General features: G+C 42.6%; 1 protein-coding gene across 1 annotated transcript; it reads right to left on the bottom strand.

Moving 5' to 3' along the window:
* Positions 1-4,085: 4,085 nt before the first annotated feature.
* LOC147453776 (pentatricopeptide repeat-containing protein At3g09040, mitochondrial-like) lies at positions 4,086-8,010 on the bottom strand. Its single transcript, XM_086515870.1, has one exon. The coding sequence runs from the start codon at positions 7,642-7,644 to the stop codon at positions 5,074-5,076; it is 2,571 nt and encodes an 856-aa protein (XP_086371996.1). The 5' UTR covers positions 7,645-8,010; the 3' UTR covers positions 4,086-5,073.
* Positions 8,011-15,323: the final 7,313 nt, after the last annotated feature.

Genomic DNA, 15,323 nt, shown 5'->3' with positions numbered 1-15,323 from the left:
ACCCATGCTGTAGATTGTCCCAACTCAATCTTACAGGTGGATCTGCTGCACGCAACTCCTCTTCAAATGTTTTGGACCAGACTCGTGCATCACTCTTCAAACAAATTTGGAGAAGACGTAACATCTGCGTAGGGTCATGAATTTGGTTGCTAATGCAGACAACCTCCATCTTTTCCAAAAAAACTTCCACATCTTCGTCACTTCTTCCATGAAACTCCGGATAAGAGAAAGCCATGGCTACCCAAGTTACAATGCTTTGAGAACCCCTTTGAACACACTTGCAAGAACCCAAAACTTTTGACTACCCAATCCCCAGAAACTTCAATGGAGCTCAACTTTAGATAAGGACAAACACATGCACGTCAAATGAGTTTTCATAGTTAATCATCGGAATGACAACAGGCAAAGGACATTCCAGGATCTCTCGTAATCTTCTTGGTCCGAACATAAAGACTATGCGCTGCTGGAAAAAAATCTTCCTGGACACATGAACATTTATCTGGATTCTTTGAGTTAAATGAAAAGGAGTGAATTGAGGGCCATTTTGATCATCCATTAAAGCCAACCATGAAGCTCCCAAGAAGGCACACCTGACTTAACCTCTGATTTTGCCAAAATTTCAGCAGCATAACAGCATAAATGGCTCAAAAGACCAAAAAACCAACCATCATAACTTGGAAAAATTTTGGTAGAGTTTCCCCAGAAATAGAGCAGTAGGAACCCAAAATATAGACTGTATATGTATGCATAAACTGTCAACAATAGAACCCGAGCATCAAGTAGGACTCACTAGTACATAGCCTATGGTGAGGTCACAAAAAGGGTGCTCCAGCTACCTGTATCACCGAAAGGATCTCCACATTTGAGAATCCCCCAGCTCAATAAAAACCTCACGCTATCGACCCTCACACGAAGGCTAATGCAAATCGCGTATAGTCAAGTCTCAGAAATGACTATCTTCCAGACCAAGTCTCAGAAATGGCTGGGACTGCCAAATACAACCAAGTATGGCTCCATAAATGCGTACAATGGCAGTTTCCACAAGTAACGTACAATCCAGCAGACAATGCGCTCAAATAGGCGCCAAGTGATGCATACCCACAACAACTGCAAGTGACATCACTGCTAGTATATCACTGTACTCCAGCTACCTGTACCTGTGTGAATCACCTGTACCTGTACCTGTACCTGTACCTGTATCCTGTAACATGTAACCTGTAACCTGTAGCCCCGAATCTCGAAGCTCGAAGCTCGAAGCAGAAGGTACTCGAAGAAGATCCTCCGTGGGGGCGCCAAAAGAATGTGAGAGGTATGGAAACACACACAACGCTCTATAATGACCCAACACACACTCTTGGGATGATACACACACACATTATGGGGCACCACTCGGCTTACACAACCAGCCTGGCCGAGACAGGAAACACACAGACGGAGTGAGAAGAGAGAGATTTCCCACTTGCCCACTCAACACTCACACATACACACTCACACACACACTCTCAATTCAGCTCAAAGGAGACAAATTGCTATTGTTTAGACTCAATGAAGCTCAGCCCAACACCAATGGGACAAATAGTTTACACAGTATTGAGGAAATACACCAGATACAACCACATAGTTAAGCAGAGGCTTCACTCACCGGAGAAGATTACACAGAAAAAAAACAAAAAATCTGTGAGGAATTTGGAAAAATGGACAGCGCCATTGCGTCCGGAACGCCCAAAAACTCCACCCTACAATGTCACAGTGCTCAAAGCCGACCTCGGATTAGCAGTTTAAGACCAAAAAATGCTCCAAAAACAGCAAAAACACACTTGCGGCTGTTCCTCCTCTCTTCTCCACGTTTTTTCTGGTCCTCTCTCTGTTTTTTTAGTTCCCACACTTAGTTTTATTAGTTGGGCACCCTTGGCCTTTTAGATGACCTCAAACGGACCCCGAACAGGCCAAAAACTGACCTCGCAGTGTATAGTTGTCACCTTTTTTGCATCATCCGCACACCTGGCACTCAGTTTTTCCAAATAATGAATCCCGCAACCACGTGAAGTGGCCCCAAAAAGTGGTCCTCAGGATGACCTTTCTGCATAAGTATCACAAGAAAACACCCACGTCGTGTCCATACTTCTCCGCGTGCAAGTATTGACCCTGTTCGACCTCTTGACGCCATTCAATGCCATCTGACGCACCTACTTACCTCATGTCATCGGCCCGCGGATAGCTTCCTCGAGAAGTTTTACGCGCTACCAACTCCTCCTTATTGTAGAAAAAACACACTGGTACTGATAATAGTGAAAATCGATGCATTATGTACACCCTGTCCTACCTGTACACATGTGGGCCCCACATAACCACCTGGCTCTGAAAAATGGGCAATTATTTATTTGATGCACCATGCATGTATATGTACATATGCGCAATCCCTTGCTCCAAAAAACTCCTGACAACGTCTATGACCCTCCATAACTTCATTTATGTACTGCCAGAAAAGAAGTTGTGCTTCCATGTCTTTCTCTTTCATCTCACAAGTTGCAATAGTGAGGAGATCTACATTAGTGAACATGTTGTTGGTTATTTTTTAAGATATGTCAAACTTCAAAAATATGTTCGTAAGACAACAAACCTTGGATCGTAAATGTGACATACCATGGTCACCCAATCCGTCACTCAATGAGTGTGATCAAACTGCACCCCAGCATGTCGAAGTTCTCAAAGTCCACTTCATTGCATTTGATTAACCAAATCCAATTCAAATGTAGACATCTTAAAAATAAGCACCGCTCGCTTTTCACTCTTTGCCCGAGAAACCTGTTTTTATGAAAAAAATCATATGTGCAATCTCTTTTTAGCCGCAGCAAGGAGTCCACGCCGAACTCTTCTTTATTGGCCCATTTTTAGTTACAGCCATGGACCTTCGGAACCTGTATTTCAGAGTTAAATTACTCTAAAATATTATATCCAAACAAAAGAAACATATAAGCATCCTCACCGATTGTCCTCCACTAAGGGACCCATCGCCTCATCAAAATATAGAAATTCTTGCTCATCGAGTACATGGCTAGAACCCTCCTCTTGCATCAAAGTTGGTGTCACAATTTCCTTTCGCATACACATTTGTACCTTTCTTGTGCTTGCCTGTCTATCTACATTGAGAACTCATGCAACTATTTCTTTGGTTTTATCGGTGAACCCCTTCGACGAACCATCCCTCATGTCATGTTGGTGAGTTCCTTGATGTACCATCAATCTGCTCATGCCCTCATCCCTTGGCATGATATAATATACGAAACAATCACATGTACGCAAACAAATGGACGATTGACCGGAATAGTGGCAAATAAGCTTGCTACCAAGTCCCCCCAAAACTCACAAAAGTAAGAGACACACATAAGAGAGCAATGGATAAGCATAGATGCAGCTTGCAATTGAAAGAAGGAGATTGGGGTTTGAGAATGCCAATAAAAGATGAAGAACAAGCAGAGGCTTTACCCCATTGGGAAAAGATGAAGAACAAGGAGAGGCTTTACCCCATTGGGAAAAGACGAAGAACAAGGAGAGGCTTTACCTCCGGTCTTACAAAAAGATCAACCTTTTAGGTTTTGAAGTTGCAAGATCATTGGAGGATTCACAATGCGTTTCACGTGAGGTTGGGTGCTTCTCAAGCTGGAGAAGGTGGGACTTCAAAAGATGAAGGGCAAGGGGCCCAAACCTTAACGTGCTATACTATAGACCTTTCCAAATCTTGCAAAATATCAACGATTTACTTTTAAGGGACAAGTACCATAGGACATGTACTTAGGAGCTAGAGGTAGAAGACAGAGAAAATCCTTCAACCTGAGCAGATCTTGATATGCAAGGAAAGTGAAGAGTAATAATACCTTCGTGAACTTTAGGAATTGGACGCCAAGTGCATGGAAGTGGAGACCTTGGATGTTATAACTAGATTGATATAGTGTGGATCAATGAGAAATCTGAAGTCTAGTGTAGACCAGGACCCAAGATGTGAATGTGAATGATGGATGTCCTCTGATATCAAACTGTGCGCTGATGCACGCTCTGTGATGGGAATGCCATGTATATTGTCTTAATGAGCATGTCTGCATGGAGTCAATGTCTTTTGATGTTTGGTCCCATGTTGGTTCTGACCAGCATAACGGAGGGCGATTACTCTCTGCTTTCCTTTTTTATTTGTGCATGTGTGTGTGTGTTGTGGGGGGGGGGGGATGAGACAGATAGCATACGACAGACCCGAACCCAAGACAGAGAGCAAAAGAGACTACAAGGATGCTGATGTGGATGTATGTACAGCCCTCGTTTTGCGGTGCTGATGATATGGCCAACCGTTCGGTGCTGGCGTGGGTCCCTTCTACACGAGCTGATGATGTGACAGCTTCTGTGCAAGCTATTTTGGCAGTCCATTGCGGATTACTGACTAGAGTTGCTTTTAAGGGCAGGATTGTTGATAGCAAATGCTTTTAGTAGCTTTTGGCCTCCTGTGCCTATAAATTAAAGACCAGGGCCCCCAGCTGTAATCTGATGAATGTGAGTGGGCTCACACTAATATAATAAGAAATACCACAAGTGACGCCTGTTTAAGGGCCAATGCTTCTTAGAGGGGGACTCTGCCCCTTTGTGTGCCTTGACTCAAGTGTTATCAAGTTCAGATTGACTCAAGTGTTATCAAGTTCAGACTGTTGTTTTGAGTTCAGTTTGGGTATTGTTTAAAGTGATTCACCACCTCAGCAGTTTGGCTAGCATGTTTCAGGCAGGAGTAACCATAACATTGGTGGGGAGACTGAGCAATGCATGCCAGGTTCAGGGCTGCCATAAAGCGGCAGGCAAGGTTTTTCCGAACCTTGATTCCCATGTTTAGCTTTTCTTGTCTGTTGAGGCCATGCAGTGAGCATACACAATCTCCCTTTGAAGGCCTTACTGCACTGTCAGTTGAAAACACTTTTGCATGCAGCACTGACCTTTGCAAATCCAATTCGCCAAATGTCACGTGGGGCTACTCAACTTTGGCAATTCTTGTATCATTCCTTTGATGCTCCTCAGTTCTTCCTGGCGATTCTTGTATCATTCCTGAGCTTCTGTATACATGTTAGACATGACAATAAATGCTGTGGCATTGCTTTCATCCAGCTGTACTGCAGAATCAAAGGCCAGTCTACCAACCTCCATGTTGCCCCACTTGCTGCAAGCACCCAGCAAGGTACACCAGGTATCCAAGTTGGGTTCGAGGGACATGTTCTCTAGAATTTTTTTAATGCGATTGAATCGGCCAGCACGGCCTAGAAGGTCAATGATGCAGTTGTAATGTACAATTCCTGGTGCTATACTGTACTCTTTGTCGATATCATCAAAATACCCTTGACCTTCATCCACAAGACCTGCATGACTGCATGCAGTAAGAACACAAAGAGATGTAATCCGATCCGGTTGTGCACCTTGCTGCTTCATCATATCAAACACCTGAAGCACCATTCGACTCTCGCCTTGTCGAGCATAACCTGCAATAAGTGCGTTCCATGCCACCGTATCCATAACGGGTAATGTTTCAAAGATAATCTCTGCATCTAACATGCTCCCACATTTGCCATACATGTCAATAAGCACATTTCCTACAGGCGCATCAGAACCCTCAAACCAGCCCCCCGATACTCCACAGTTAGCAACGGCTTCTAGGGTGCTAGTATGGGAATTCTCACCTTCAAAAGACTTGTTCATAATTTCTGCATGTAGTTCTTGTCCCTGATTTATGGCTCCTAAACTGCCACATGCTTTTAAACCGCCGATGTAAGTGATGTCATTGGGTAAAACACCATCTGCTTGCATCTGTTTCAATAAATGTAAAGCATTGTCACCACGTTCATGCTCAGCAAACCCTGCTATCAACGTAGACCATGAGACCACATTCCGCACAGAAAGCTGTTCAAATAGCTGCTGTGCTTCATCAAGACACCCACATTTGGCATATACATCAACTAAACCATTACCCACGAAGGGTTCGGCCTCTACACCCTCTTTGACAATGTCAATGTGTATGTGCATTCCCTCTTCTAGCAATTTTAGGTGACCACAAGCTTTCAAGCAACAAATGTAAGTCACTGTATCTGCATGCAGGCCCTTAACCTTCATCTGCTCATAAAATCTCAAAGCATCTGCACTGTGCTCATGCTCCACATAGCCTGTAATGAGTATATTCCAAGAGACTAAATTCTGAACTGGAAGCCGGTCAAACACTTTCTGTGCTTCTAAGAGTGACCCACATCTGGCATACATGTCCACTACAGTGTTAGCGACAAAAACCTCTTTGTCAAAACCCACTTTGCAGATGAAAGTATGTGTTTCTTGGCCTTGTTCTATCGCCCGTAAATTGCCAAATACTTTTAAGCTGCAGCTGAAGGTTGTCGCATCTGGAACCGTCCCTATTGATCGCATTTGCTTCAAACATGAAAATGCTTCTTCACTATTTCCATGATCAATATACCCTGTCAAAAGCACATTCCAAGAAACAACAGTGTGAAACTGCAATTGATTGAATGTATGTTGAGCTTCCACAAGATTGGCACATTTTACATACATATCCACCACAGTATTGCCAACAAAAGTGTTTCTTTCCATGCCCTTTGCAACAATTTCTGCATGTAGTTTTCGACCCTTGTTTATGCACTTTATGCTTATACAAGCCTTCAAGCTGCACACAAAGGCTGCCTCATCAGGGGCAACACCTTGTATTTGCATTTGATCAACACATTTCACTGCATCCTCAGGAGACCCATGCTCGGTATACCCTGAGATCAACGCCGTCCACAAAGCCACGGTTTGATCATTTATCTTGTCGAATACAGCCTGTGCATCCATAAGCAACCCGCATTTCACATACATATCCATAAGGGCAGTGATGACAGACTTGGCTCTCTCTACACCCTTGAGCATAACTTTTGCATGTATTGCTTTGCCATTTGCGGCATCTCCGAGATTATTGCATGCCTTTATGCAGCAAGCAAATGTCACATGATCTGGGGACAAGCTACAGGATTCCATTTCCGAAAAACATGCCAATGCATCTGTGTAATACCCATGTTCAACATACCCTGTTATGAGTGCATTCCACGTTATCGCATTTTGGTTTGCAAGGTGTTGAAGGACTTGGTGTGCCTCTCCAAGTAAGCCAAGTTTGGCATACAAATCTACAACGGTGTTGCCAATGAAGGGATTCTCTTCATAACCTCTCTGAACAATCGTTGTATGTATACTATGGCCTTTTTCTAGCCATTTAAGCAGAGAGCACGCTTTCAATACAGCAACAAATGTATGGTTGCTGGGATAAATTGAAGCTTCTTGCATCTGGTTGAAGACATTCAAAGAATCCTGAGGATAGCCACAATCTGTCCATCCTTGTATGAGAGAAGTCCAAGAGAGCTCGTTGGAAATGGTTAATCTCTCAAAGACATGTAGTGCATCAGGCATGCTTCGACAGTCGACAAGTGTTGAGACAATATAATTGCCAAGCTCTTGATTTGTTTCGAATGCATTCTCGCATATCTGAAAATAAAGGAACCTAGCAAGGTCTAGATCCTTTCTTTGTCTGCACCTCTGCAAGCTCAGTATAAATCGACTTGAGGTAAACACAGCTTTAATCATTCATTCCAATGAAAGCACAAGAGGGCACCCACATCACGATTCCATGATGTGGGTGAACAAAATTTTGAGCTTCTCAAGGCTCTAGCTTCATGCAGGCTTCAAAATGGCTGGTGCTCTCTGTTTTTCTCTGAGGTCTGTTTACATACGCGTTCTTTGTTTATGACTACAAAATGATATCGCCCATTTTCTCCGGCCTAACTGCAAAATCAAATTTTTCCTATGCAGGTTGAAAGCCCTCTGTTGCTGGCGGAGATGCAGAGAGAGAGGTGCAATGATGGGAGAACATCTACCATCCAGCATTGTAAAACATTGCCACCCCCAAGGTCACGTTTGGGGTTGTGTTTGAGTTAATTCTAACGCTCTAACCAAAGGGTGTTGGACGTTTCCGCGAAAAGTCAGGCATTTTTGTGACTTTTACGTTTCCGCCTACTAAATACATTTGGCCGATTTAAATAAGGCCACATAGCAAAAATGTTTTCTTTTTGTTTTTTTAATTAGGGCAATACGACGGTCTTGGATACAAATCATGATCACACTCGTGTCTACACTACAATCTGCGTGTTGAAGGCTACACTTCAAGGCCGTGTCTAGATTCCAGACCCCACATTCACCTCTTGTGTTTCTTCTCGATTATTTAATTCATGGAGTTACTACCTACTTGCCTTCTCTACCCCTTGCAGGAGAAGTCTTGTCCTCTTGATTTCTTGCCATTGTATTTCAATAAATCCGATAGGTTGCAGCTTCCGTGACGGCAATAGGCCAACTAATTGGAACGTCTCTCTCTCTCTCTCTCTCTCTCTCTCTCTCTCTCTCTCTCTCTCTCTCTCTCTCTCTCTCTGCTTCTTCACCCATACCGAGATCTTTGTACCCCTTCAACAAATTAACTTTCAATCTTCTATCATGTGGGTATATGTATGTATTGTCTGTAGGATACCATGGCGATGTTATATAAACAAATGTGTTATACACACACACACACACGTGTGTGTGTGTGTGTGTATCAATATCACAAGGTTTGGAGTTTGGAGTGTACGACTGAGAGCGACTACTCTCACGCGTTTTCTAATCATCATATCTTGAACTCTAGTAATCACATTTCGATTCTGAATCTTGCATTGTGTTCCTTGTCTACTGCTCTTTCATTTAATTGTAATCATTGTCAATTGTGATGTGGTTCGCGACCACGCGTTAGGGAGCTAAATTGGGTGTTTGAGTGCGTTAATGGTTTTTTTTTTACGTTTCGACTTTAGGAGAGTGTTCTTACACCATAGGGCAATCTTTTTGGCATGTTCTGTTGTAAATTTCTAGACCTTGATCATGATGGATCATGATTTTGATACCTCATTAGATTGCAACCAAACTTGGTAGGATTGTGCTCTTGGGTGTCTTGGACCTCCTAAAGTTTGGTAGCATTTGGACCCCGTTTGATTACCAAAATAGTGTGACGACCTAGTACAGTGACATAGGACATAGGACATAGGCAGTTATACATACATACGTAGAGAGAGAGAGAGAGAGAGGTCTCCATGGCAGTATTCATATATTTGATTTTGGTTCGTGCCCAACTGTTGAAGTGAGGGTGCCATACACTACAAGCTACAACCCCCAACACCGAGTCTAGCAATTGTTTGTGTTGACTCCCTTTGTGAAGCCCCTAACACTATGAGTCTCATTGTTGGCCTTATCCACTTTTGCGTGTCCGACATGTATAAGAAACAAAGAGTTCAAGCCAATCGAGGCTGACGGGCCTGCAACGTACCTTGCTGGCTTAGAAATCCTTCAAAACTTTCCCTTCCCCTCCTAATATTTCCTAGAGTACATGTCAGTCATGCCTCTGATTAAGAGAAGCTTCTCATGCTTCTTCTTTGCTTGCCCATTTTTGTTGATATACCGAGCTTTAGGAATATTCCCTGGCAACTCTAACCTCTACTAACGTCCATTTTTTATATAGTGCTTCTAAAGGACAAGAGAATCTTGGTGGTTATGTTTATACCATTCTAATATGATGGTATAATTTTCTTCGCTTGACGTCTAAGTCATATACTTGGGCCAACACTCCACTCTACACACTAAGGCAAGTTTCATTCAACAAGGAAGCATGAGGAGGGTGTCATGCCAAGGGTAGGACTAGGAGGGCAAGGCACTGGCCAAGGGCCTACGGATACACATGCACTACAGGGGCTATAATATAGCTAAGAGCTAGAGGACCACGGGCCTATATATAGGCACATTGGGTGGTTATGAGCATGTCTATCTTCCCTTGGTCTTACACTGGTATCAAAGCTTAGGGGGGAGAGCTATGGAGGAAGGGGGAATATGGACTTGCAGGGCTTGTTGCATCTCTCTATCTCTCTCTCGATCTTACATTGGTATCAGAGCTCATGAGGGAGAGCTACGGAGGAAGGGGGAAGATGGACTTGCAGGGCTTGTTGCATCTCTCTCTCTCTCTCTCTCTCTCTCTCTCTCTCTCTCTCTCTCTCTCTCTCTCTCTCTCTCTCAGCTTACAGATTGAAGGACAGGGCTGTGTGCTGCTAAGGCCTGAAAAGCATGCATGGAGCAGGCACCACTCATGCAAAGGAGGGCCCGCTTGCTAAGCGAGAAGTTCACAGCCGTGTGCATGCTCTCTACACAAGCGGGAGGAGCTGCAGCCGAGGCCGTGTGGGCAACCTCCCTAAAGCCGAGGAAGGAAGGCGAGTCGAGCAACAAGTTGGAGCATGTTAAGGGCATGGCTGGACTTGTGTTGGCTTGGTAAAGGGATTTCGTCACTACAGCCTGATCAGAAGCTGCATGTAGCAGGTGCCATCGCCAAGCCTATTCTGCTCTGCGCCCTGCACGACTGCCGCCATCATTTTTTTCCCCTTGTGTTCATATGGTGCCCTAAATTGGGCACCCTCCCCTCCTAATAGGAGAACCCCATGCTATAGAGCTGGGCAGAGATCAGCATTTGAGAACTAGCCATGCTAAGACCATTGCATCGCAATCCAAAGGGATTGGCAAGAAACACTCAAGATCGATAAAACAAGGCTTCTAATTAAGTAAAATCAACACGGCTACAAGCCGACATGGTAGGATCATGATTACGTCTGTGATTTTTTTTCCAAGGATCTTGCTATAAATTCGAGGAAGATAGTATGCCTATCTTTCCCACGTCTCTAAAGCATTGAAGTTTTCACAAGCTTCCAATGCGGTTCCAAATTGGGCAAGGCCCTCAACAGCAAGAGGTAGAGCTTCTATGGAGCCACACGACGATATTCGGCAAAGCATTCCTTGTGTTTGTTCTTGATTTCAACTCATTTGGCTTAGTATGACGGCAAGGCCAGTAGGTAGGAGAACTTAGTAAGGTATGCAATTGCTTTCTTATTAAGCACATGCTTATTCACTATAGCATGCAATAGGTGTGTGTATTGTCATAGCAGGTTCATACTTGATTGTGCAATTTAAGTATTAACAACGACTAAAGATTGGTATGACGACAATGGTCAAGCAAGGCTTGACTTTGCACTTGTTTTCGTAAAAGAAGCATGGCTTCTCCCCAAGAAACACTTTGTACACAGTATCTCGACTCGGTACGATCTTTAGGTACATGCAAGGCCTGTGCCAGGTAAGGCCAAAGAATTCGGCAAGGCCAACTATTAATTACCATTTCAAGAAGCTCTCACACAAGTTTGCTAGAGCATGGCTCTTAGGCCAGTTGTCTGCCATTGACAAGATCCAACCCATTATCGACAAGCCTGATCCGATGAATTTTCTAAGGTAATTGGCAATGGCTGGATGCAAAGCAGCACTGCACAACTCAGGGTTTCTTTTCTTTTCCTTATCTTGTGTATGACAATGCTATGACAGACATCACGGGAGCAAGGCTCCGTCTACAAATCCTCATGATAACAGCAATCAAGCCAAGCACGTATGAGGTACATCTCTTGCAAGTATTTCTTTGTTTTTCAATACATTGCAAAATTCGACAAGGTTGATTATCTGTGAATGCTCGACAAGGTCAACTTTCTTTTGCTATGGCATTTGTCTATGAGCAAGAGTATCTGTAACTTTGAGCAATGGTAGCATCCAAAGTGGGTCTACTAAGAAGTATCATGCAAAGACAAGACTTCCATGCTTGGAATATGCTAGGAGCATACGAACTTAGGGAAACTTGCCTAGATGTCTGCAATTTTTTACATCACAAGAGGGTGTATATGATACATACGCTAGCTCACTCAAGCAATACATATGGCTATGAGCTGGATTCGACCAAATTACCAAAAACCTGGCCACAAGTGGGTGACAAGGTTAGTCAATTTTCAAGTTATGTTTGTTTTTGTCTATGTTTTATTTTTCTTTTTGGGATAGGATCTCTTTGATGTGCAAAGCAAAGTGCTTGGGTAGACTCCATAAGAAGCCATTGTATAAAGCGAAGTGCTTTGCCTGTCTTCATGTGAAGTACGACTTCTCTTATGTGCCAAGGTATTATCAATTGAATTCAGATCAATAATAATGACACACATCTTTGGCCCTATGTGGATATAAGCTCATAGTATGCAATGGCGCACTGTGATATATCCATGCCAGTGTAATCGGTGCAAGGCACGTATACCAACGGCTCACATGGTTGAGTCAATCATTGCAGCCAAGGGCTTATCATTCCATTTTTTGATATGTATGCATGACATACTAGCCACGATGGACGTACAACACCCATCATTGTATATGCTTCCACTATCACACTAACTACTATGTCAAGGACGAGGTAAATAACTGACATGCTAAAATAATTTTTATGCATATTCACAGTCAAAGTGCCATACCTCAGGCACTCTAGTACAGTCATGACTAGTATACGATAGGTGGTTCCAGATGTGCATTATGGTACCTCTCTCTACAAGAGCGTTGTACACGTACACTGTTGTACGCTAATAGGATAAACTATGACACAGACATGGTCTACACTGGAGTATATGCAAGGGGCATACAACACATTCGAATAAGGGGTTTCCTCAACCCAACATTCTCTCTTTTTCCAACTTCTCTGCGGAAAAGGTGAAACTAGGCATGATTTTAGAGAAATCTTTCTATGCCAATACGGAAGGGCTAAGAGCCATCTGTTGCCACCTATTTTGGAATGGCTAAGAACCATTGGTTTGTAATCCATCAATGATTGCTTTCAAGATCAAACAATTCTATTCCATTGAGTTCCCCTCAATTAGAATGGACAAGCAAGAGTCTTGCCATTAGCGATTTTTTGGGGGTTATTTTAGCACTACACACTTTGCTTGTGACAATCAAGTTGAGTTTTTGAACGTCTTAAACTCGTAAGGGCTTATCTCTACCAAGGTGTATAGATGAAGCCAGCATTTCAAATAGCACGATTGTTCACAAAAATCCAAGATTATAGTTTTTTGGGTCCAGAAAAGATCTAGTTGAGAATACGATTCCAACTTCAGTGGATCTTCTATTTTATCTATAGCATTAAGAGTGTTTATATGAGTCCAGTAATGGGGTAGGACCCAGCTCGTGATTCCTAAATCAATTATTAAGTGTGATGGTTAATTCTTGGAGCCTTCACACTTGCACTTTCAAGGAAAGAAGTCCATAAGCTGCCAAGGGCTCCTGGATACTTTCAACTTCTCAAGTTGAATTAAGATACTATTGGCTGCTAATTGAGCACTTTTCATACAAAGTCTAACCAAGCAGTTTGGCAATGTCGATTTTAACCGAGGGGTTTGGATTGCAACGGCAACACCCAAGGTTACATGTGCAACACTACTTGCATTTTACTAATTTTCAAATTAGTGCTCCCAGGCCTTTGCAGGCGAGAAATTTAGGCTGGTGCCTTTGACTACAGGTAAGTGAACACAATGCTCAACCTCCAGGTACACATATGATTTGGTTTCTTTTTTCATTTTTGCATATGCTTTGCTTGACGTTTTCAAGTTGGATGAATAAACTTCTATGTTTTCATCCATTTTTGCTCTTCAGCGAGATGACAAGGTCACGTAAGAGCTAAGAAATTTGGTCTTTAGTGCCCACAGTAAATTTTTGCATTTTTCGCAGTTATAGACCCACTTTCTGGCACATTGTGTCACATGGGATACAACATGGTCTAGGAACTCAAGGAGTTTAGTTTAGCCAGTGTGGAGCATGGATAATGAGGGTCTCTCTCACGCACGTCGCATGCGTGTTTACAGTTACCTCCACACCCAAGTACATCTCGTACTTGAAGGATGTTTTTTTTCAGACATCCTTACCTGAGACATATTCCACATGTGGAGAATATGAGTTTTTGGGACAGACATTGGCGTCACTACTTCAATTATGGTGCTAGACCATTTTCAGTACGACGTATCAAGAGCAATTTCAGTGGCCAAACATTGTCGAATACTTAGAATGACTTCTTAAGGTACAAGTGTTGCTAAACAACATTACATATTGTTGTTTATACATATAGCAAGGCTATGAGTTGTTAATGAGAAAATTTCATTGTTTGTACCTAGAAGTGCCTTATGTTTCTCCTTCTTTTATGGTTTAAACAGCATTTCAGCAAGGCTTGCAAATGATTGCAATAGCAAGTATTTAATTTCTTTTCAAAATTATTTACACTCCCCTTTTCATGTGTACTAGGAGCATCACATTCGCCATAAGTATTGGCAAGGGTGATCATGGATATACAGGTTCGGATTTGTTTTTTGCTAAATGCATGCACACTAGGTGTTATGGGCCCTAGTGTTTAGCAAAGGCTGATTTGGAGCGGCATGCATATTCATAACATTAGTTGCTTATGAAGCATTTTGCACTCTATGTCCAGTATCTTTATGAGACTACGGTCTACCAATCACCAAGGATCTTTCAAGTTAACCATGATGGTTATTCCGGACATTGTTGATTCCTCGACAATGTTGTATGATATTGTGATCCCCATTTACCAATCATCTGGGAAGACTGTCTGTAAACCGTGGGGAAAACACCTCAGTAATGTCCATTATCCAAGGGGATAGGCAGATTACGAAGTGTAATCTTGTGCTAAAGGATATGCAAAGTGCGTACGTTAGCAGAAGAAATCCAATTAGTAAAACTTTATTGCTCTATTGTTAAATGCTCTACTTGGAGTTTTCTTACCATAAGTTAAAGCATGTTTGCAACTAGGTATAGTCCCTTCATGTATAAGTCAAGTTCTCAACCTTGAACACTAGTTATGGTGGGGTTGTTTACTAATGAAATTTGAGAACAAGTCAAGGACTTAAACTCGGTTGATGAGTTATGCCAGCAAGTTACTTTCATGGAAAGTGAAAAGAGGTTCTCTTTCGAGTACCTCTTTGTTGTTATAACTCGTTCAGCATGCTCATGTGCATTCTAAATGGAGTCTACACACTATGATTGGACAAGAGCCGATAACACAAGATGGTTGCAAATGGACAATAATGTGCAAAATCAAGATGTTATTCTTGATTTCATTGGACTCCTATTGGACTCCTACTGAACTGTGTGCAAATGGACAACAATGTGCAAAATCAAGGTGTTATTATTGATTTCATTAGACCTCCTACTGAACCGTGTTTTGATCAAACAAACTACTGGATCCATGAAGGATGCCACTGTGGAAAACATTAGTGTTCTTATGTGGTTATGAGCATGTCTATCTTCCCTCGGTCTTACAGAGGGAGCACTATCAATGATATGATTTTGCAGCT

This window comes from Adiantum capillus-veneris, chromosome 7, assembly GCF_014529385.1.
Source record: "Adiantum capillus-veneris isolate H3 chromosome 7, ASM1452938v2, whole genome shotgun sequence".
NCBI classification, from domain to species: Eukaryota; Viridiplantae; Streptophyta; class Polypodiopsida; order Polypodiales; family Pteridaceae; genus Adiantum; species Adiantum capillus-veneris.
The sequence above is the reverse complement of the archived record's forward strand: the minus strand, read 5'-3'. Positions and strand labels throughout refer to the sequence as shown.